Source organism: Sciurus carolinensis, chromosome 9 (genome assembly GCF_902686445.1).
Source record: "Sciurus carolinensis chromosome 9, mSciCar1.2, whole genome shotgun sequence".
NCBI lineage: Eukaryota > Metazoa > Chordata > Mammalia > Rodentia > Sciuridae > Sciurus > Sciurus carolinensis.
In genome coordinates, this window is record NC_062221.1 from 78,826,869 (window position 1) to 78,851,357 (window position 24,489).

At 33.8% G+C, this 24,489-nt stretch overlaps 1 protein-coding gene across 3 annotated transcripts in view; it reads right to left on the reverse strand.

The window, feature by feature from the left end:
* Positions 1-744: 744 nt before the first annotated feature.
* The window catches only part of Gramd1c (GRAM domain containing 1C), a 65,328-nt gene continuing 41,583 nt past the window's right edge, over positions 745-24,489 (reverse strand). For 2 of the 3 annotated variants that reach the window (XM_047563409.1, XM_047563411.1), the window contains 9 exons: positions 17,698-17,835; positions 12,709-12,827; positions 11,156-11,298; positions 10,280-10,383; positions 8,780-8,956; positions 7,680-7,731; positions 5,916-6,026; positions 5,564-5,669; positions 745-992 (listed from right to left, as the gene is read on the reverse strand). In XM_047563409.1, coding sequence (XP_047419365.1) covers positions 912-992; positions 5,564-5,669; positions 5,916-6,026; positions 7,680-7,731; positions 8,780-8,956; positions 10,280-10,383; positions 11,156-11,298; positions 12,709-12,827; positions 17,698-17,835 — 1,031 coding nt within the window. In that variant the 3' untranslated portion in view covers positions 745-911. The remainder of the gene's footprint in view (positions 993-5,563; positions 5,670-5,915; positions 6,027-7,679; positions 7,732-8,779; positions 8,957-10,279; positions 10,384-11,155; positions 11,299-12,708; positions 12,828-17,697; positions 17,836-24,489) is intronic. The other variant, XM_047563410.1, reaches the window with a different exon arrangement.

Below are 24,489 nucleotides of genomic sequence, written 5' to 3' on the forward strand. Positions count from 1 at the left end.
AAGCCATAGGTGGCTACTGAATGATAATTCATAAATTATTTTCAACCAGACAGGTCACTTCCACTATGAAAGACTGCTAAGCTGAATCCAAGCTTAGTTCAAGTATGCATTTGATCTGTCACTAAATGCCCAGATTTTAATGTCATCTGGTTTTTAAAACCCAGAGGATGGCTCTTTATATTGAGCATTGGTATCCTATATATTTTCTTTTCCTAAATTGACTCTTATGTCATTTGATGCATAAAGAGGCAAGACAATCTCACCTCTGCTACCTTTAAAAAAAAAAAAAAAAAACTCAAAGATACAACATGGCTGAAGAACCTTTCAAAAAATAACCATCTGTCATGCAGAATGAAAAGGTTTGACCACTGAATTTGCATGCCAAATAAATGGAGATATTGTAATATTTCACACAAACCTAGAAATGTCCTGTATGCCTGAAAACTGATCCTTTAATATTAGAAATGATTTAGAGTTTTCTTATATTTTCTTCTTTAGTCTTTTAAGCTTATCTCAACTGTGAAAGCAGTCTACTGGACACGTACTGATTCTGTGCTAACAGATAAATTTAAAGCATCATACTTCAACCTCAATGTAGAAAGGGCTGTACCATTCAATTGAGTGTCTGGTTTTCTTTTTTTATCACAGAATTTCAATTCCAGAATATATTTCACGGTTCACTGAAGAAGTTCACAGCTTAAAAATATGTTTTAGGAAATGAAAGGATAGATTCATAAGGCCATCAGAGAATAATTATCAAACATGTTATTAAAAAGAATTTCATATTAGGAATCCAAATAATATGAAAATGTGAAAATGTTCATATGACAATGAAAATCCTTCATCCTTTGACTTTCTTCCCAATATTTTCTATTGTTCCGAGTAGCTCTACAGTTTCAATCCATAGATAACTAGCTTTTGACAGCCATGCCAGTTTTGTTCTTATTTAGTAGATCGAAGGTTTTCTGAAGCATAATGAGTGAGCTCTTCAGCTGCAAACAAAATTAATTTTCAAAATCAGATTGTTAAAATTTTTCTGATTATTTTATGCCAAAATTTTACAATTAAATTCAATATAGTTTTGTTCATACAAATAAAACACAATATGAAACACTCAATTCTTTAGGCTATCTACTGTTAGTATTGTTGCTACACAGTTCTCCTCATCTGGAGTACTGCATTTTTACCTACTACTGTGTATTCTACTTTCCAATATGTTCGTTAATCAAATTATCCCATGTGAAGGGGTGGTTTTCTTAAATGGTTTCTGAAATTGCACTGATCTCTTCACTATTCCCTACACAATTCAAGTTCCACTGATGGGTTGTTTCTTACTATTATGTTCATGTACCTGTTCGCATATCTAAAACTTATCCATACCCACTGTCTCTGTAGTGTTCCCTATGCTGCTTTTAAACTCCCAGAACATTACCTTTACTACTTAACACTTCGATGCTAAATTTTGTACTTTTTTTTTACTCTTTAACAATACACATGGATGTTTGATTTCTCTAATAAAATTGTAAGCAACTTAGAACAAAGAATTATGTTTTATTCTTTCTTGTATTCATTCATTCATTCATTCCACAGATATTTACTGTTTACTGACCACTGTTCTAAGACAGTATAAAATGGCTCCCCTTCATGGACTTTACAGACTAGTGAGGGATTAACTAAAATGGATAGTCACATAAAAAAACTTATTTTATTTATTTATTTTTGTGGTGCTAGGGATTGAACCCAGGGTCTTATGCATGCTAGGTAAGCACTGTTACCACTAAGTTACATCCTCAGCCCTACTTTATTATATTTTTAGCATGAGTAATTAGAGGAAAATAGTATTTTCTGAAATGAGGTTCACTAGAAGGGAAGTGAGTTGGGGCCTAATCCATTTGGGATGCCCATTAAGTCATGGGTAAAGATGCCAAGTAAACAAGGGACTATGAATCCAAAACTCAGGAAAGGGAGTCAGGGTAAGAAATACAGGTTTGGGGGTTGCTGCAGCTTGAACATATTCCCCTCCAAAATTCATGTTAAAATTTAATCCCTAGTGCAATAGTATCAAGACATGTTGTCTTTAGGGGGTGATTAGGTCATGAAGACTCTGCCCTCATAAATGGATTAGTGCTCCTATAAAAGGGCTGATGGGGAACCAGCTAGGTCCCTTTTGAGCCCTTTTGGTTCCTTCTGCAATGTGAGCACACCTAGATGGCACCATTTACGAGCAATGGGCCCTCATAAGATACGGAACCTTCCTATTCCTTTATACTGGACTTCCCAGCTTCCAGAACTGTGAGAAATTTCTGTTATTTATAAACTACCCAGTCTCAGGTATTTTATCATAGCAACACAAACAGACAAAGGAAAGAGTCAGAAGCTAATGTGATTATTTAAAGTTAGGGGAGTAAATGAGAACACCTAAAGGGAAAGGAGAAGGAAAAAGAATGGGCCAGGAAGAAGTGAGTATGAGACCATTAAAATGTAGCTTTACAATATTCTAAGTGAAAGAAGAAAATCAGAAAATACCATGTTAAAAAAAAAAATACTATGGATTGTATAAGCCATTTATATGAAATGTCCCAAATAGGCAAACCCATAGTAATGAAAATAGATTGGTGGGGGCCAGGGGCATGACTGCTAATGTGTAAAGGATTTCTTTTGGGGTGATGAAAATGCTTAGGAATTAGATGGTGGTGATGGTTATGCAGACTTGTGAATATACTAAACATTCTTTAAAAGGGTGAATTTTATAGTATTTGAATTATGTCACAATAAAGCTATTTTTTATGGTTTTAAAGAAGGCAAGATTAGCTACAGTTCAACAAAGGGGAGGTCAATTCCAATAGATGTTGACATTATATGATGGAGACTGAAAAAAGGTATTATTTTTAAATCCTAAAGATCACAGAAGACCTTACTCAAATCAGTATCAATGAGGGGAAAAAAACGGGGAGAAAATATATACATTCAACTTTGCACCCTCCTGAATCCCTACTAAAAGTACAGTAAAGGGATTTTCTTCCTTGTTTGTTTGTTTGTTTGTTTGTTTCTTTTTTAGTAGGGATTAAACACAAGGTACTCTTATCACTGAGCTATATTCCCAACCCTTTTTAAAAATACTAAGATAGGGTCTCTCTAAATGCTCCAGGCTGGTGTCAAACTTGCTATCCTCCTGTCTCAACTTCCCCAGGAGTTGGGATTATAGGCCAGGCACGTGCCACTCTGTGTGCCATACCTTTCTGAGGCACTACTACAGAATGTGCTCCACTAAAAGGGATGCAGCTCAGTCACAGAGCACTTGCCTAGCCCTGGGTTCAGTCTTCAGCACAAAAAAAGAAAAAGGAGAAAAAAAGCCAAGAAAGGAAAACATGGGACATGAAAACCAGAGGACATAGACAATAGGAATCCTCAGGAGGATAGCTGCACAACAGACACAGGACCACCAGAACTGACTAGAGCTAGTCAGGCTCCATCAGTGGAATAGCTGAGTAAACAAAGATTTTGAGAGGAGATCTGTAAATAGAATTAGGAGATGAAATGCTTATAAATAACACTGATAAACTAATCAACTATAATAAGAATTTTAAGGATAACAAAAAGCACAGAGAAGGTAGTTATGGTTTAAATCTTTGGCTTATCTTGGAATAGCAACTTGGTCAAAACAAAGTAAATAGTATTGTTCTAACCAAAATGATGTTATAACTTCACGGGGAAGATGATAAGAATCTGAAATGTATGTGTGTGGGAGAGTGGGAGGTAAGAAAGAAAATCAAAGCCTTGTTTTACATAAAAGAAAGTCAAAAGATAATGTCTAAAACTGAAAAAATCAAGAATTAACAATACATAGTTGTTGATAAATATGGATGTAAGGAAAAGAATAAAAGAGCTACATATTAACTTCAGGAAACAAATGGGGGAAAGGCTGCTGAGATTGCCACTTTTCTGAATAAGCCTTGTAGAACAAGTTAATTCTTTATGTGAACAAGTGATTTTGATGAAAATAAAAGTGTAAAAATGAAAGAAAGTTTAACAGCTAAAGCGCCTGTGAAAGAAAGTAGATATAAAGGAGTAAGTAGGGTAAATGGGTAAAGCAGGCTTGTTAATATAGAAGATAACAGAGCAGGGTCAAGTGCTGATGGTCAAGATCTAGTTGATAAGGGAGAATGAAAATGAAGAAGTTAACTGAGGCTAGTGACACACACCTGTACTCAGCTACTCAGGAGGACCACAAGTTCAAGGCCAGCCTCAACAACTTAGCAAGACCTTGTTCAATATAAAGGGCTGGAGTTATAGCTTGGTAGTAGAGTGTCCCTGGTTTGAATCCTCAGTAGTATGGAAGGGAGGGAGGGAAGGAAGGAAGGATGGATGGATGGAAAGAAGGAAGGAAGGCAGGTATGGAGAAGCTAGAGGAGTGATGGATGAAGTCACCCACTAACATGCTGGAATTTACCTCCCATAGGTAGAGGAATTGTTTCTAACATTAGTAGAGAAAAGAATGGGGATAGATAGTCAGGATAGATTGGTTTATAGATTGGTCATAGACAAAGGAGGGAAAGTTTTTCTTTTCTCCATATGGCACAGTCATCAATTGAGAGTGAGGGAAAAATGGGAGGAGAGGACAAGGGGAAAAGTGAACATGATCTGCTCCTTGGTGAGAGTGGGAGGAAAAAGTCACTAAGGAACTGTAGGTACAGCACATCTGAGAACCACCAAGTTGAAGCTGTAACCTTTAATGCCTGCGTGAAAGTCTAAGAACTGTAATTGAATTTTCTTAAAAAAAAAAAAAAAAAAAAAAAAAAATATATATATATATATATATCACACATAGAAGAAAAGGATAGAAGGAAATAAAATATCAACAGTGTCTGAATGTTAGAACTGTATATTCTCTTCTACTACTCTCTTTTTTAAATTTTGAAACGTAATTGTGTTGTATTCATAATGGAAATATTAATCTTCATTTTTCAAAGGGAATCCTAAATCTGGTTCATAGAACTGACTAGCACATATTATTCATACCATGTTCAAGAGATGTTAATAACAAAATACTGAAATAACCTAAGTATTCACTTTAATGACGAACTGGTAAAATAATTGTCATATTTATACAGTTGAACCCTATGCAGGTATTAAAAGAAGAGGATGTGCTTTACATGCTTCATAAGATATATCATTCAAAGATAAAAGAAAAATAATGAAGAGTATATATAGGAGCTACCATTTCTATGAAAATTTAAAGCATAAAATTTCATCTAGAAAATTAATAAAAAGAATGAAGTAGATGTATACATGACGATATATTAAAACATTTTCAAAATCTGTTACTAATTTTAAAGTAGGATACTCAACAGTGTGTATACTGTGTTCCCAGTTTTGCAAGAATAACACAAATGGCTGCATATAAAATATGTATAATGCAGAAACTTTCCTCAAATTATACTGTAAGAAATATTCTCTCATAACCAGAGCAACTGCTTCACACTTGTTTTCCATAAAAGAAAGTCAAAAGATAATGTCTAAAACTGAAAAGGTATTAAGCACTTTGGTATAGAGATTTGCCTACCTGTTCAAGCATCACTATGGAATCTCGGAGCACTCCTTTTAAATGATGAGCCTGATCTTTGTTCTTTTTAATGTTTTCAGTTCTCGAGACAATATCAGAGGCTAGACTGAAAGAAAAATAACATCCCAAATCAAGAGAATAGCTTCTGATCTTTCATATCCAGAAACTGTCAGTGCCCCATACATTGCAAACAAAACACAAAAGTAAACAAACAAACAAACAAAAAGCCAATTATGACTACAGGGTATTGAGGAGCCAAGAATTTTTAAGACTGGAATTAGACTTTCTACAACTAAGAATTGCTGAAGTAATAGGGTGAAAACTGGAGGCTAGGGATGGGGATGAGACTTACTTTAAAGATTTCTCTTCCCGGAGGTGGAGACGGTAAAAGGATTGAGCAGCATATTCTACCTTTGACAGCTTCAGAAACAGTGTCACATTCAACAAAACTAGCAACAGCAAACTAAACAGAACAAACGATACCTGGTTAATCCATACTTATACCTCAAGCATTGCTAATACAAAATATATATTTAAAAGCCTCAAAAATTTGTATTTCTAAGACTCTTTACTCATCATGAAAATAAATCCTATTTTATTGCGTGAAATAATTCCTTTTAAATAATGAGTGAACATTAAAAAAAAAAAGATGGAAGGTAACAATAAAAATCTTGAGTTGGGGTTGTCTCTGACATCTTTCGTCTCTGCTAGGAATCCCAGTCAGTATTGATGTGTGACCACAAACTTAAAAATCTACCAGGTAAGCTTTCAGGATCTATTTTGGGTACTTTGGACTTAAGCAATTATATACCCATAATGATACATTTCAAAAAGGAAATGAAGATCAATATGCAGCTGATCTTAGGTGGATCATGAAGTATCTCTCATTCCCAGCGGAACCAAAGGAAGTATCAAATTCTTAATATACATCAATGATGTCAAATATAAAATAATGGTCTTCATAGTAGTCTTTCAAGTGAATGAATACATATTACACATATATGCAAATATACAGGTGGCATAATATCTATTTTTTTTTCTGTTAGAGCAATGACTTGACATTAAAATATATAATGGAGGTTTGTGGTGTAGTTCAGGGGTAGATCCCCAGCACCACAAAAATAAAAAATAATTCACCTTTACCTTTTTCAAGAAAAGGAGTTAAGAAAAAAATTTAAAGGTAGCAAGAAAATAAAATCTGTGAAATTATAATGGCATTGAATTATATATGGGTCAATATTTCAATATTTGACTATTAATTTTCTGCAAAGTAATGCAAAAGAACACTGATATTTGCCATTCATTGTCACAGAAAATCAATTTAAGCAAAATATGAAAACCTTTTATAAAACTCAAAGGAATAACAAATATTTACTGTTTTGAAATCTAAAATGATAAAAACAGTTAATATAAAAGCTTCATTCCAAAAACTTATCACCCAGAGTGTATCACTGAGTCAGAACCAATTCAGTTAATTTAAAGGATTATCTCATGATTCATATAGAGTCATGTAGGTATTAATTCTCTAAATATAAATATGGCTAAGTAGATTCCTAGAGTGTACCCTGAGATTCAGACCCGAATATTTCTCACCATGTGATGCCCAGATTACTTGCATCAGAATAACCTGGGGTGTGTGCTTTAAAATACTGATTCCCGATCCCTAGTAAAGATCTACCCAATCAATCTCTGGGACTGGAGACAAGAAATCCACACTTTAGCAAACTCCCCAAGTGATTCGTATGCACAATACAGGGTAAGAACTACTGACCTAATCAAATAGAGTAAAATAATATTATAGGGAATTTAACAAGTATACATAAGTATTCCTTTTAAATTCATAGAACTTTCCATAAAAACCTATGATAGTAGAAATGGATTAGATTGGATAAAAAATTTTTTAAATGTGAAATGCGTACCTGTATTCCTTCAAATTTAACTACTCTGAAAATCATACATCAAAATCTATCAGACTGAAACTTATAAAATTGCTGATTTTGTTGGTTGAATAGTAGTAATTTCAACCCAATAATATACAAATGCATTCAAATTCTTTGGGAAACTAGTTAAAAGTAAATGAAGACACAAATAAAATAAGTATTGACAACAAACTTACAAAATACTCATCACCACAATAAGAGCAGTGTTACAACTGTCCATTTTCTTTCCTGAGGATCACAAGACAAGGCTGCATTAGAGTGAGAATTGTGATAACAATTGATAAAAATTTAATGTTCATTTGAAAACTGAAAAAAATTTAAAAATTATTTATAAGATGAAGTGATTTAGGGTAATTTCCCTGTGCCTCTTTTTTGATTTCTTATATCCTATGTAATGTGAAAAAAGTCTACAAAGAAAAACCTACAGCAATCCTTCAAATTTGAGGTATATTACAAATTAATTTATTCTAAAGTTAAGCAATTCATCACAGCATGTGTGATATACAGCTAAGTACTATATAAATAATATGTGAGCTGGATTTATGTACAGAGCTTCCTTCCTTTAAAAAAAATCATTCTATTCACTGTTGCCTACACTTTTAAATTCCAAAATTAAAGATTCATTAATCTTAAATAGTGGATAAACATTCACACTAAGATATAAGCCTAAAGAGGATTTGATAATGTAGTAGAATGAGAAGGCATGACAGTATTATAGTGCTAAGAAGGCAGAAGAAGCAAGATGTCTTCAAAATTGAGAGTGGGGATAATAAAAGTCAAATTCCATCTTTAAACCTTTCTTGGACTGGCCCTGACAATACTTAAGAGCAGTACTCTCAAAGACAGAAATCAAATGAGTGAAGTGGGCCAGAAGCCAGGAGAAGCAACTGTGGTGGAACTAGCCAGCATCGAAGCACATGCCATCTAAAGGGGCAACAAGGAGGAAGCTCTAATCAACTATAGCTGTGAAGGGTTGTCAGATCTGAGTTTTTATATAAAAATGTCCAATTTTTAAAATGCTATAATAGTACAGGGAAAGAACTAGTGACTTAATCAAATAGAGTAAAATAGTATTAGAATACTATTGGCCATATGCCTGCCATTTTACAACTGCTCCTTTATGCTTTCATATTTGTTATCTTGAAGGAAGTCAGAGTGTGATAAACATTATCAAAAAATAGGGAAGAAAGGCAGACTCCAGACATACAAACAAGGAGGACCTTCTGCTTCCTATAACTGAGCTAAAATTCTTCATCTGTTCAACAGTGACAGCTACCTGTAATATCCCCTTTGGTCTCTAAGCCCATATCTCCAGAAGAATGCTGAGAAGAAAGCTTAGTAATTGTTTCTGCTGTTCGGTTGAATGTTCGCCTTCTCCTTCGTAGGCCGCTAAGTTTTCCAGGGTCTTCAATGGACTGATTTAACACAGATTCTTCCATTAACAAATCTGATTCTAAGAAGGAAAAATAAAAATCTTTAAATATGTGGAAAACTTCTCAACTATAAGATGATACAAAGGTTTTTTTTTTAAGATTTGATTACTTTTTTTTTTTTTTTTAAGATTCTTACGGCCTTGATTTAGATTTTACTTTTAATGAAAAGCTTCAGAGAGTATGATGACCCCATAATGAGGTTTCATTTTTCTAGGAAGAATGTGTATTAATAAATGATGGGATCATCAGTGCCAATTTGCCATGTGCTACATTAAATATTAATATAATGGTTTCAGTTATGGAAACAATGGGCCACCCACTTACAGTGGATCATTAGAAAGATCTCCAAAAGAGTCTAAGGTGCTTGTCAACCTCAAAGGAAGGTAGCATATAATAGTTCTATAATAGTGAGGGTTTGCAAGAAAGGAAGCACAAGTAAAGAAAATCTAAACAACCTGAAATCCTCATTTTTGTTGTTTCTTTCAATCTTTTCCTTCACCTGTTTCTTTTTAATTAGAAGCTCATTATTCAGCAACCAAAATAATTTTTGAGTTTCATTTTCTCTGCTTGTGATGAGAAGTTTACTAATGAAATAGCCAAAGGGAAGAAGGCCAGGAAAATGATCGACAAAACTAAATGATAAAGCTTTAAATTACCTTGAGATGAATGACCTCCAGCTTTTCCTCAACTAAAATTACGTTCACATATATACATATTTAAAAATACCCAAAAAGAATAGCTGTAACACTTCCCCCAGTCAGTCCTCAGTACCCAAATCCAAACACATATATAACACTATTGCTAAGTGGGACTGCACAAATCCAAGAAACCTTCCACAAAGAAGGAAGTTGTGGGTTTGAGAACTTTCCAGATCTTAGAGAGCACAGGGTGTATCTGTGACCTGGTCACATAATCCCTCTCTGTATTCAGCTTCCTCTGCTCCTTGGCAGAGGCAGGGGGTGTGACAACTATTCATTGTGTAATCCTGAATAAGTCACTTAACCATACCATATTTCAATTTCCTCTTCACTTAAATGGAAAAACATAATCATCTACTTTGCAGGGCTGTATGAGTATGAAATGAGTTCATATTCACAAAGTACATAAAACGTATTATATGTCTGGCATTTAATAAACATTATATAAGTATTTGAAAGAATGTTAAAAGTGGAAAGTTTTGAAATCCCATAAGGGTTAGAGCAAGTAGGGGATTTTGAACCACTTCAGTGAGTCATTCCCAGCATCATCTACTATCTCCTGCTATGAATCCAAATGAAAAATCAATTTATCTTATTAATAAGTGCTATCTTTACAGAAATAGATGCATCAAAAATTTTACAAACCAAGCTGTTTAAAATACTGCTCCAATGAACTCCAGGAATTTTTCTCAATTAAAGATTTGACTAGGCCCCATGGTTGTTTTCTGTATTTCAAATCTGTGGAAACTCTAATAGGGTAAGAAGGAAAGAATATTTATTTAAGGTCATAGTATAGTTATATTAATATCATAATTAAATGTAAGATTATATTCAGGGGAAAGTTAAAAGTCATTAAGATTTCAAAAGAAAATCTGTTACTAATAATGCCTTTAAAAAACTACTGAGTTGTTAATAATTTCATCAAATTCTCCTTTTAAATACTTGCCATTTTATTTCTTTCCTTTCTCTAGTCCTGAATTTTTCTTACTTATATAGCAATCATGGCTCCAAATAAATGTAAATTTTCTAAATGCCTTGAATAAAAATTTCTAGTGGTCACATATTTGTTAAAAGTAACCACATTAACTAGGACTAGGCCAGGCATATGATAGCTCATCACACCTCAATGCACCAACATTCCTCACTTCCCACTGCAGCCGTCAGTTACTGCTCACCATCTGCTCCCCTAGAACTCCCAGCCCCCTTGCCCTTAAATAGGGTCATGGAATGAGTTCAGGGCAATGGACTGTAAGCTCAATTCTATATGTGAGCTCAATTCTGTGGCTTTCTCTTCCTATGGCAACTGAAATGGCACTTATGGATTGTGTGGCTCTAGGATGTTAAAGCCTTAATCAACTGGAGTCTTGGGTAAGGATCCCCACCCCTCTTTTAATGTCTGTGGACATGTAATTTAAGTAAAAAATAAAGCTTTGTTGTGTAAACCTAAGAGTCCAGGGTTAAAATGTTACCAGAGCACAATTTAGCCTACTCTAACTAATATACTCATTTATAATAGCTCACCTTAGCCTGCATTTCTGTTTTGAAGATCGGATGATACAGTATCTGTTCAGTGTATAGAAGTAATCATGGTAGGGGACATCATGTGTCAGTACTTCTGAATCTACTAAATAAAATTGTGCTTCTCGACTTTCTTTATACAATGTCTGCCAAAATAAGATTTTTAAAATGTTGGCATGTATATTTTAACAATTTTTTAAGTTTCTTGGCAATTTAGAACACATATACTAGAATTCCTTCCCAGAAGTTACAAAAGACATGAGAAATCTATATACCAAGTTAGAAGAGCCTCCATGTTGGCTGTGGCATCTGTGAAGTGAGAAAGGACCTGTAGAAATAGATTTAATGTCCCTCTGTCATTTCATTGTACAATTAATTTTTTATTGTAGGCATGAGGAGGTGGAAGGAACCATATAATCTTGAATGTTTGTTAGTTTACGAGGAATTTAAAATATTCCCATTGGGGGAGACTTCAAAAATCAAGTGAATAATACAAGAGCCCCACCCCCAAATTCATCAGTTTAACCAAGCCACCCTTCTTCACCCATATAGCAAAGGAGTCAGGCAACCAAAGAAATATTGCATTTGTTAAACCAGATTTAAAGAGGCTATCAGATAAACCTTCCTCATTTTAACCATACCTTTTCTACCTATCCTCTAAGGGAGGAAAATGAGGTTTTCAAGGTTATTAAAGATTCCCCTATACAAAAATACCAAACTTTTCTTAAATGTTTCATAATATTTAAAAATTTTAAAAGGTAAGGAATTACATCTCTTTTTGATGAACAAAACTGCAAGAGCACAGATTCTAATATGTATTTGCAGAACAGGTACATTACACTTAAACATAAGCTGCCAAAGCCCACTTCAAGATAGTGCCACATTGCTCATGAAGGAGGCACATTAAATAGCTTATATTTAGTTTTGAAAATCCAGTTTCTTATCCATGTGTCCCAGTAGCCATCTAGTTATTTGGTACTAACTTCTGACATGATTCTGTAAGTTGAATTTTAGAAGTATTCTTTTTAAAACATTTTATTATGAAAAACTGTATATAAACACATTAGTAGAAATGAAGTATAATGAGCCCTCATGAGCTCATCAACCAACTTTAATAACATTAACTACTGTCCAGTATTGATTCATCTGTACCCCACCCCCACATTCCCTCCTTCCACCACCACTAATCTAGTTTCAAAAGAAATCCTAGGCATTAATATAATTTCATCCATAAATATCTCAGTTTGTGTCTTTACACTATTCAGTATATTTCTTTTTAAAACAGTGTGTTCTTAAAAACATAGCTATAATGCCATTATTATACATAACAAATTAATTCCTTTTTAACAGGAGGTTTATTTAATTAGGATTAGAGTAACATGGTTTATATGCCTGGTAAGTTTCTTTTAACCTATAACAATTCATTCTCCTTTTTTTTTTTTTTTTTTTTTTGCCCTTGTTCTGTTGAAACTGCCTTGTAAATTTGTGACTATGGCAGATAAGTTCTCTCTCATCACACACATGATTCTTTCAGAATACGGACAGAATAGGCATACCTGCTTTTCAGTGGCAGCAGTGCACTTTCCAGTAAGTGGATTATTAAGAACTATAGTGTAAGTCATTGTTCTTAGCTGATCACCTCCAGATTCTACAGTCCAAGGAGTAGACACCACGTCTAGTCACAGGAAACATAAAAACAGGTTAGTTCTAGAAATTTGAAGTACATGACTTTAAATAGAATCAAAAGTATCATTTTAGCATTTTTTTTAATGTTTTATTTTTGCATTTTTTTTCCTGCAGTGTTGGGGACCAAACTTACGGCCTCACACATGTTAAACAAGTACTCTACTACTGAGCTATAACCCCCAGCCCTAAATTTTTATTTTTGGTCAATCCTAAGCCCCTTATAACTATGTATGTTCAACACTGAAGAAAAAGAGATTAACTAGGCATGGTGGAGCACAGATATCATCTCAGCCACTCAGGAGGTGAAGGCTGGAAGTTCTCAAGTTCAAAGACCAGCTCGGTCAATTTAGTAGCACCCTGTCTCAAAATAAAAAGGACCAGGGACGGAGTTCAGTGGTAGAATAACCTGTATTCAACCCCCATACCAGAAAAAAAAAGGAAGGAAGGAAAGGAGAGAGATAGAGTAAACATTAGATAGTCTTATATGTGACATACACATATCTCTGATCTACTTATTCCTAAGCTGTTTCCTTTTAATATAGTTTTTCTTATTTTTAGAAGATCAAATTAAAAGTTGGTTTAGCTGTAAGCTTGTCTTTAAAGTTCCTATGGACAAAAGTAATGGCAACAACCTTATCAAACAGCAACAAAACAACACTTCAACATACCATCATTGAGGACAAAACTTTGAAAGACATTTGTTATTATGCAACAATATGACCTTGATAACCAGTTGCAGAGAAATCATGTCAATATTATGAGAACTCATGAATGTTAGCAGCTTGTCTATAAAATCTTCAATCAAGATAAGGTAATAGAATGTAAATTATTATATTCTGTATAAACTTGTCTATATTAACAAGACTATAGGATCATCTCTCTATATTTTTAAGATCTTGGTCAGTGTTCTGTTTTATTTTCTGAGGAACAGCACAGTAAGTGAAAACACACTTTGAAGAGAAACAGTTCTAGAACACAGCTCAATACAATGAAAGTTAAAATTAGTAAAGTATAGATAAAAACATGGACTCTTTTTAAAGACCTGACTAAATAACCTGATGGCACTAGGACAAATGGACTTGGGCAATTACTCAGAATATTTGGCTGCTATTCAGCATTCTAAAGTTTAGGAGCCTTTATCTAACCTATTATCCATCATCAAAGAAATGAAAAAAGTTTTACAATATAACCGATTTTACTTAACTTCTTTTATACAGTTAGGCCTAGGGATTTAATGACAGACTTTGAAGTTGCTTTTTGAGTATCTGTCAAAATCTTATAACTAAATTAAAAAGACAACATAATGAACCATGGAATCTATTATCCAGAATCTATTGTAAAAATTATTTATTTGGGTGTACATACAACTAATTCTATAATTTTTTTTCAAAAGATTACTTTCGTCATGTCAGTCTGTTTCAGGAAAATGATAAAAATAATCAATTGCATATCAGAATGAGAATTGAAGGATATCATTGAATTCTGCCATTTAAACTGCACACTGTTCAATAAAACGATAAACAAATATAAAAGAGCCAGGTGCTATGGCATATGCCTATAATCCCGGCAGCTCAGGAGGTTGATGCAGGAGGCTCTCTAGCTCAAAGCCAGCCTCAGCAACAGTAAGGTGCTAGGCAACTCAGTGAGATCCTGTCTCTAAATAAAATACAAAAAGGGCTAGAGATGTGTGGCTCAGTGGTTCAATCCCCAGTACCACCCCAAAAAAAGGATAAAAGAAAAGTATCTATTTTCCCATGTATGTTACATTTGCATTTTTACCAATGTTACCAACAAGGTATACTGAATATCATTTGCCAGACATCACATAATTAACATCATATTGGAATAATAAGTTCTCCAATATCTAAATAAAGTTCAAGATAATATAAAAAAATTCTGGAATTAAATTGTAAGAAAAATAGCAACAGTGCACAAAAGGACACATGAGTCATTTGATACAATGAGTTGAAAAGAGCAGGAATTATAAAAATTTTTAATTTAAATTTTAATTTAAATATTTAAATTGGTGAACTATTAGCATGGTTATTATTTTAAAAATTAGAAAATAACAAGTGTTGGTGAGGATGTGGAGAAACCAGAACCTCTGTCCACTGCTGGTGGGAATGGAAAATGGTGCAATCATTATGGAAAACAGTGTGGTTCTTTCTCAAAAAATTACACAGAGTTATCCTATGATGCGGCAATTACATTTGTAGGTGTATACCCAAAAGAACCAAAGGCAGGGTTTTAAACAGGTATTTGTACATCAGTGTTCATAGCAGCATTCTGCATAGTAGCCAAAAGGTATAAATGGCCCAAATGTCTACCAGATGGATGAATAAACAGAATGTACTACTGTATATATACACAATGGAATATTATTCTGCCTTAAAAAGTTATAAAATTCTGACACATGCTACAACATGTATGGATAAACTTTGAAGACATGCCAAGTGTAATAAGTCCAACATTAAAGGACAAATATTATATGATTCCACTTATACAAGGTACCTAGAGTAGTTAAATTCATAGAGACAGAAAATATAATGGAGGTCACCAGGAGCTGAGGGAAGGAGAAAATGGGAAGTTGTTATTTAATAGGTTCAGAGCTTGTTTGGGATGATGAGATTCTGAAAATGGAGGATGATAATGATACTGCAACAATATGAATATACTAAATGCCTGTGAACTGTATACCTACAAATGGGTTTTATGTATTTATCATAATTTTAAAAATTGAATCAATTGACGTAGAGGGTATATGGATGTTACACATGCAACTTCTTTTACATTTTCAAAATGAAAATTTTGGGTAAAATATTTAAAGCTGAGTTTTTAATTATAAGTAGTGTCATACAACTATAAATGAGGAGTAAATAGAACATCCACTTAAAAACTCCCTGATTTTTAAAAATATACCCAGTAGTGGCCATTTTAATGCTAGAATTAGACTTACCCCACTAATAGTTGATTATAAAAAAAGTATTAATTTTTACATTTTTAAAAGAAGCCTTTGAAACTCTTTAAGAAATACAACTTGATTACCAGGTAAAAGTTTCCAAGGACAGCAGTATGGTTTGCAGTCATGAGCAGATTCTAGGTCTACCCTCTATTGTGCCTATAACTGTTCAGATTGTGATTATGCAGAAATCTTTGTTTCCTAAAACCATATATAACACCAGATAGCAGATACAGTCATCCATATTGAAGCTAGGTATATCAGACAACAAATGTAATCGAGTTTCAAACACTAAACTTCATTTAGTGTCAAGCATGGAATAACATGCTAGTCCCTTCTGGGCCTTTTCAGCCTTAAAAAAATGACATTGCAGTATCAGTAGGCATCACTTAGAAAATTAAGAGAAAGCATAAATCTAAGTCTTCTACTTCTCCAAGTAGAAATGAATAACAATAAAATATAAATTCCAAAGATAAGCTAAATATAAGGTACTGAGTGGAGAGGAAGATTTATATCTCTCTAATAAACCACATTTTTAAAACTGGAAGAACAGAAAAAAGTGATTTTTTAAAACCATGAAACTTAATATAATCACAAGACTCAACGATTCATTAGAAATCGTTTTGCTATTCTACTGTGAATAAGAAAAAGTTGATTTTTGTATGTAGAAACCATACCAAGATCATCTATGAGTATATAATTATGTTTACATGAACATTTCAAATAAAGGTATAACATCTAATGGTAAATAAAATCCATAGATTACAAATTTTATTTAAATTGATTATAGAATAACTTTTTCATGGATGATGTCAAATTGCTTACCTTATGTGAATCTCTGCTGCTGCTGTGTTCTAATTTTATATAGCAAACTAAACCACTTGCTCCCAAATTTAGTAAAGTATCTGGAAATGTTTAGGTTAAATTCATTTTTTAAACTATAAGATATTTGAGGTATTTACCATATCACATGATTATTGAAATCCTTCCAATTTCCTAAAAAACTTTGAATTTTTTTCACTAAAATATACTACAAACTATAATCTCAAGTATATAAGTCCATGATTTTCACAAAGGAAAAATACACGTGTCCCACTCAGACTAAGATATAAAACTTTTACCCATATCTCAGAAGCTCCTTCCCAGTCTTTATCCACTGACTCCACAACTGAAACCACTATGCTGACTTTATGTATATTTTGCCTGTTTTTAAATTTTATATAAAGAAATTATATAGCATATGTTCTTTTGTACCTGACTTCTTTGCTTAACATTGTTTCTGAGATTTCTTTATACTATTATAAGTAGCAGTAGTTTGCCATTATTTTCATTAGTATATACTATTATTCTGTGGAAGTCTCCAGAATTTATCTGTTTTATTCCAGATGGATATTTAGAATGTTGTGAGTTTGGGGTCATTATACATAAAGCTACTGTGAACACAGTAACAGATGTCATTCAGAGAACTCATGTGCCCTTTTCTCAGGGGTGCACTCCTAGGAGTGGAACTTCTGAGTCTGAGAAGTCATTGCTTTAATAGACATTACCAAACAAACCACTTGACAAAGTGGTTGTTCCAGTTTATACTTCACCAAAATTCAGTTGTTCCACAGTGGTTCCTCTTGAATTACATTCATCCCAACTGAATAGATACATTAATGAATATATATAGTTTTAATTTTTAAAGGGTTTGAACTTATTTTAAGTAGCATCTAATTAAACAAATCATTCATGTGTGAATTTAACCCAACATTTAAAAATCAGTTTATATATCACCAATAGAATCAAAGCATATCTAATATTTTCCCCTGACATCATCAATCAGTTTATACAGGTTTAATTTTCTAAGGATAATAAAATCTTCCCAAATTTATTATTAAGTAGAAACACAAGGACTAACCTATTATATTTCTAGAACTGGCAAATCTCTGCATAAAGCATGAACTAGTGAAGAGCAATTCAAACATCCTCTCAGCACTGATATGAAAAACACGATTGATATAAAGTCTTCCTTGAAGATCTTTCTCAGGAAAATTTTCTAGAAAAACAAAAATATACACCAAAGAGAAGAAATTAAGGAAAGGTAGTTTCAAGGGGTGTATGTGTGTGTGTTTTATTTTGGGCACAAAATGGTTTTAAAATGTGATTACAATGATCATCACATTCTAGTACACTATTAAAACTCCAAACTGGAATTCATATGTATGCACTATTTATAATTAAACATAAGTATGTATGGTTGACTACATATAATCAAACATTTCAATTATTAAAACCTAGAAAATGTAGAAATATTTAACTAGAATGATATCAAACTCTCATACATACTACTCAAAAGAATATTTCATAAGTGATTAAAGCAATATTGAGGGCTGGGGAGATAGCTCAGCTGGTAAAGACTTGCCTTACAAGCACAAGGCCCTGGGTTCGATCCCCAGCACCACACACACACACACACAAAAAGCAATATTGAGACACACAACAATTAGTATGTCCTATCTCTACATACTCATACAGTCAGTAAATACTTAGTCATCAATGGCTATAATATCTGCTGCACTCACTAGCTTATCAGCCTGAATAATGCAACCTAACAATGCTAACTCCCCCAAGACAAGGATCACTGTATTCACAATGATCCCAATACCACACATTGAAAGAATAGGTAAACATCCTGAAAAGTACTCTTCAAAGCTAAACAATGCCCAATGGAATACCACATTTTTTTCTTGGAAACTTAATGATGTTGAAAACTAGCAGTAGAAAATAAAGCAATATTTGCTCACTTCTTCTCATGCTCCCTGGAAACATTAGATAAAATAGACCATATTTACATGATATTTTCTATATGTCAGACATTGTACCTAAGTACCTCTCACTGCATTCTTCTGAAAGAAATGGTATCATCATCATCATTTCCATTTTACAGATGAGAAAATGCAAGCATGGAGAGAACTGTCAGGATCCCACAGCTAGTGAATGACTGATTTGGAAACTAAACCCACTTCAGTCCTAAAGAACACAAGCATAACCTTATTTTAGGCTGCCAGAAAGATTTTTACTTCAAAGAACCAAAAAGAAAAAGACAGATAGGTATAGGAACTTGGTATAATAAAGAAAATAGTGAAAAGGAATCCAAATGAAATTTTAATCATTTAAGGATAGGTATTACTTCTATTTCAAGGGTTATGCTCCATCAATACAAAATTAAAATTATGGCAAAAGCTCCCCATATTTCAGAAATCAAGCTCTGAGAATTACCTGTGCAAAGCATATGTCAATATTAATCCATGGGAAGCAGTCCATTTAAATGAATGGGCAAAGGACTATGAATCAGAAAAACTCTTGAAACTCCAGTTTCAGCTCTAACTATTGCTAGTTCTCCCTCATTAAATAATTTGTACTTCTATATTTTGTCACAAGTGCAAAGAATTTAGGGACACCAGGTAGGTATTGACTTATCTTCACCCTTAAATAATACTATATGTAGGCAAAAATGATTCACTGCAATTTCAAATAATGGCTCCTTTGGAATAGGAACAAATCACAAAAATTAGGCAATTTGCTAAGGTTTTGTGAAGTAACACCCCAATTAGGCTTGAGAAACAGCTTTTGCCCACATAGAAGTATTATTTGTTCACACAAAAATAATTCAAATACTCACACAAAAAAAGTAAACAATTAAAGATAATTCTATTGATCCTACTCATTTCTTCACAGAACCTATCCTAATTTGTAATGAAATTTTTGGTGGCTTATTCACTTGCTTATTATCTCTCTCCTATACTTGACTCTATGTTTCATGAAAGTTGGGATAAGGTCAGTTTTAAACGACTTGTACATTCAGTGTTTGACATATAAGAATTGTTTAGTTATTTTTGAATGCATAATTAATATGGAAAATACTAGAAATATCTTAGATTCTATTTTTGTTTCTAGGACTTTGAATTTGCAACCTCTAAAAAAACTTCTTAATCTGTAATATTTTGAAATATATAATTAATTAAAATATACTCTATCTCCCTTCCAGTAATGCCCTTTTTCTGTGTAAAAGTACGATCTAAAACACTACATTGCACTGGACTCACTCCTGAAGTTATTTTATTTTTTAGGTTATAATCTAATAATGTCAATATTTATTTTGTTCCTCAAATTATTTAACTATTTGACTTGGCCATTAGGAGCTCTTTCAGGTTGGTGCCTGTATTTTTTTGGACATGGTTTCCCCTCCAAACACACACACTTCCTTACTTTTTGGCACTACAATGTGCTCCAAGCTCATCTTATATTCTCTCTATACCTAGAATCAGCTATTCTTTCAAAGATCCCTGGAACTATAACTTTTCAAAAATAAATTTCTTAGGGCTGGGGATGTAGAACACTTGCCTAGTATGTGCAAGACCCTGGATTCAATCCCAGAACCAAAAAAGTAAGCTTCTTGTTCATCTGTAAAAAGGGAAAACTGCACACATTTGCATATTTCAATACAATATATATATAGTTTTAGTACTAGGAATTGAACCCAGGGACACTCTGTCACTGAGCTACATACATTCCCGGCCATTTTTAAAAATTATTCTCAGACAAAAATCTCACTGTTGCTGAGGCTGGTCTTGAATTTGTGATGCTCCTGCCTTAGTTTCCTGAGTTACTGGGATTACAGGTGTGTGCCACTTACTGCGCCTGACTCAATACGGTATTTCATATTTCTTTTAAACCCCATTTTTAGATAACAGATTCTGAATTACTATTGATAAAAATATAATTTGTTGTATGGCTATAAGGAATGAACAACCATCTATTTTGTATGTAAATTTATTCAAGGGAGAAAGTAAATGAAATAAATTATTTCCACATGGTATTATTAATTTATGAAATTCATGTACTTCAAAGTCTGCTATCTGAATAACATCATCAATAGTATTGCTGTAACATATTAAGCTAGAGGGGGTATTGCTCCACTCAGTAGCAAGTTACTATTGCCAATAAAGAAGAAATAGTATTTTAAATATATCAGTTTGAAAGTAGCCAGTGGAGATTATGTAAAGTGAGATAGATAAATATAGGAGAAAAGCATGAACATGAATGAAACTGAAAATATATGGTTGGCAGTTTTTTGAGGATACTTTAAAAATGTAGTAAGTAGGTATGTAGCAGTTGATTGAAGTTAAATTTAGTGACTAAGCACACACAATCAGTTATATCCTCTGTTTGCTAAAAACTAGTCACCTGCTATCTTCTTGATTCAGGGTACTCTTTACAACTGAAAAACTAAGTTCAACTCAATGTGTTGTTCAAAACTCCAACTCAGGTAACTGTTGGGCTACCTGGTTTAATCTCAGGGCTGCTTCCCTGATATGCTAGCTTATCTTGTGGCTTTTTCTCTGGCTTTTGCCAGAATATACTTGTCCTTGCCTTTAGTACTTAATAAGCACTATCTAATATTCCAATTCCTGTTACTCTTCACTTGGTTTTGCCTCTAATTCATCTTTTTCTGTAAGCTATGGGTCATGGATTCCAATTTTGCTATTCCTTTATGTTGTTCCCACATCCTAATCTTTGCTTTAGATTTAGCTTCCATTCTCTGCATAAGTGTCCTGTCACCATGACATAATTTCTTAGTTTTTTTGTAGCTCAGTTGGTAGAGTGCCTGCCTCACAAGCACAAGGTCCTGGGTTCAATCCCCAGCACCGGAAAAAAAAAAAAAAAAAAAAAAAAAGACTATAAGTTTAAAATTAGAAATATGGTTTAACATATTTAAACACAATGCTTAGCATTTCGTTCAGGAGCTAGGTGCCCAGACCAATTTCTGAAAGGATAGAAATAGCTAAGTAAAGGATACCCTTCAATGTTGTTGAGTTCTAAACTGTCTAGCACTGAGAAAGATCATTATAGTAGATGTTAGCCCAGGCAGATTCTAGTTGAAATTTCTCTATCTGCATTCCACTTAAATTCTTCATCAAAGGAATGGGGCCAGAAATTACAGCAGTTCCCTCCAAGAGACATTTTATGATGCTCTGCTTTGTTAAGTCCTATCAGGAATACACGGGTCCAGAGGGAGTCTCTTTATCAAAATAATCCTGGGCTCCCGCTCCCCAAAATAACAGCATTTGGGGAATGGAAAAGGTGAAAAAATACTCTCATTTTCTCACTTAGCCTGGTCCCCAAAATAGATGAAAACACTATTATTTTAAACAAAATTATATTTGATTTAAAGTGATCTGTCACCCATCCAGCTCCCTCTCACCCGCCTCCACCCTGCAAATCTCCAGATCTCTTGAGATGGTTTTCTTCTTCTGGTCTTTTCCATTTTTTCCCCAATTACTTTACTTCAAGTGTCTTCATAACTTTACAACTTTAATAAAATAAAAAATAGATTCATTATCAAGGCCATTTGATACATCTCACGAGATTCCAGAGCCCATTTGAGGAAACCAGCAGGAGTCCACATTTGTTATCTAATGATAATCTAATAAGAAAAAGTCATTATGCTACACACTTTAAGAAAAACTGCCACAAATAGAGGGCTGGGTGTTACTTGTTAAGTTCTTATTGCTATAAAGCTGAACAGGCTTTAAAGGGGAAGGATCAGGGGAAACAATGTGATCAGTGCTCACACACAATACAGAAAATATACCACTACTGTTCCTTATTCCTGGGTACGTGCACAGCTTTTATGAGTTTACGTTGTCACCTATATAACGTCTCATAAATGTCAACTTAAAGGAACTCAATAATGAAACTACTTTTTCAAGTACCATTCTTAATAAACTAAGTTGAGATAAATACTCGTTTTGGTGTCACTTACCTATTTGGCCACTGGGTGCCAGAGTAGATCTTTTATAAAGCCTAAGTTCAGTCAGGCAGGGTGTAACTAATTCCTGCCCTGCTGCATAGCAGAGAACCAATGTTAACAGCTCTGATAAAGCACTCACTACATCCTCCCTACATCCTTCCCAATGAGTCCCACTGCACTGACTTCAATGTCAATGATCTTATAATTTTTTTTAAAAAATTCCTGATAATACCTACTTAATAAGTATGACAAGCCCCAGGTTGTGGGTTCTAACTTAAAGTAGAGAGACACAATTTGCTGTAAAGTTTTCTCTAAACAACTACTTTTTATATTTATCATATTCTCAATTTTTGCCTGCCTCCCTCTTCCTCTCTCCCTGCTCCATCTCCTCTCACCCTCCATCCCCTTTGTGAGCATGTGAGGAAAAGACATGTGAGGACATTGCAAGAAGGTGGCTGTCTATAAGTCCAGAAAGAGATCTCTTACTAGAAACTGACTCTGCTGGACCTTGATCAGAGATTTCTATACCCCAGAATAATAAAAAAAAAAAAAAACATTTCTGTTGTTTAAGCCACATGGGCTGTGGTATTTTGTTAGGGCAGCCCAATCTGATTCATACAATTTTAGTTAGTATGGAAGGTTGTACTGGGCAGGACTGTCACTTCTCTGTACTTTCTTCTGGGCCTCAGGTGCCTACAGAAGTCAATGCTCCTCCAGGGGTGATCTTCCCTTTCACAATGGGAAGAGGTCAAACATTGTGACTGCTGGATAAGCCTATCACACTCATCAGCTCAATCATCAGTCCAAGTACCTTTGGCACACATCTTCATCCTCTAACTTTGCCACTATTACTATTAGCAGTGTATTTTGGCCTCTATAAGACCTGCTTTTTGTTTTCTTTCCCAATTTTGTAACAACAGGGGTGGTCAAGAAGGATGGTTGTTTGTTGAGCCCACTAACGACCCCATGTATGCAGGGATTACAATACTAAACATGTAATTAAATGCTATCTGCAATATAATACTTCTGAGATTCAGAAGGTCTCTGGTTCATGATTTTCATTATGATTTATCATTATATTAGAATTAAGCTAAATTTCTGTTGGCCTTCTAAAACCAAGTAAGTTGCTTTTTAATGCCACATGGAATATTATTTACCATTTGTCTTGGTAATAAATTTCAACTATAGAATGTTCATCTAAAAAACTGAAACTGAATGGAAGTTTTTAAAAACTGGAAATTGGCTATAGTAAAAGCATATCAAATTCAGAAGCAATTATGAACTGTCCATGCTCCTGCTTTCAAAAACTCACCCCATTATTCTAACATATCACCTGTCAAAAGCTTTTATCTTTAAACTCAAAAGTGGAGCATTCTTCTGAGTAATACAATAAGTAATTTTTTTTTAATTTCCTTCTATAAATTTTGAGATTACAAAGGTAATAAAGAAACTAAATTCATATCCATTTCAGAATGTGCACCTGCCATGACTACTTGCTTTAATAATTATACACCTTTGCTAAGGTGCCTTTTTTTAAAAAAAGGAAGAAAAGAAACAAAAAGTTTGGAAGTACTGAGTTAAAGTAAAAAGAACACTAACTTAAGAGACCTGGTCTCTAATTCCAACTCTGTATAGTGAACTAGCTGCATGATTTTAAACTGAACCCCTCTAGGTCTTACTTTCCCTACCAGTGGCCTAGATAAATCAATAGATCACACCACCTATAAAATGTGAGCATCTCACTCCATCTGTTATGTGGGAGAGGGCATGCAGATTTTTATTAACTGATCTGCTTTTTCACTGGTACTATTCAACGGTTGGGATTTTAAAAGCTAACTATGATGGATATTTTCAAATTCCAGGCTTTGAAAGAAGTGGAGATGGGTTTGATTTAGC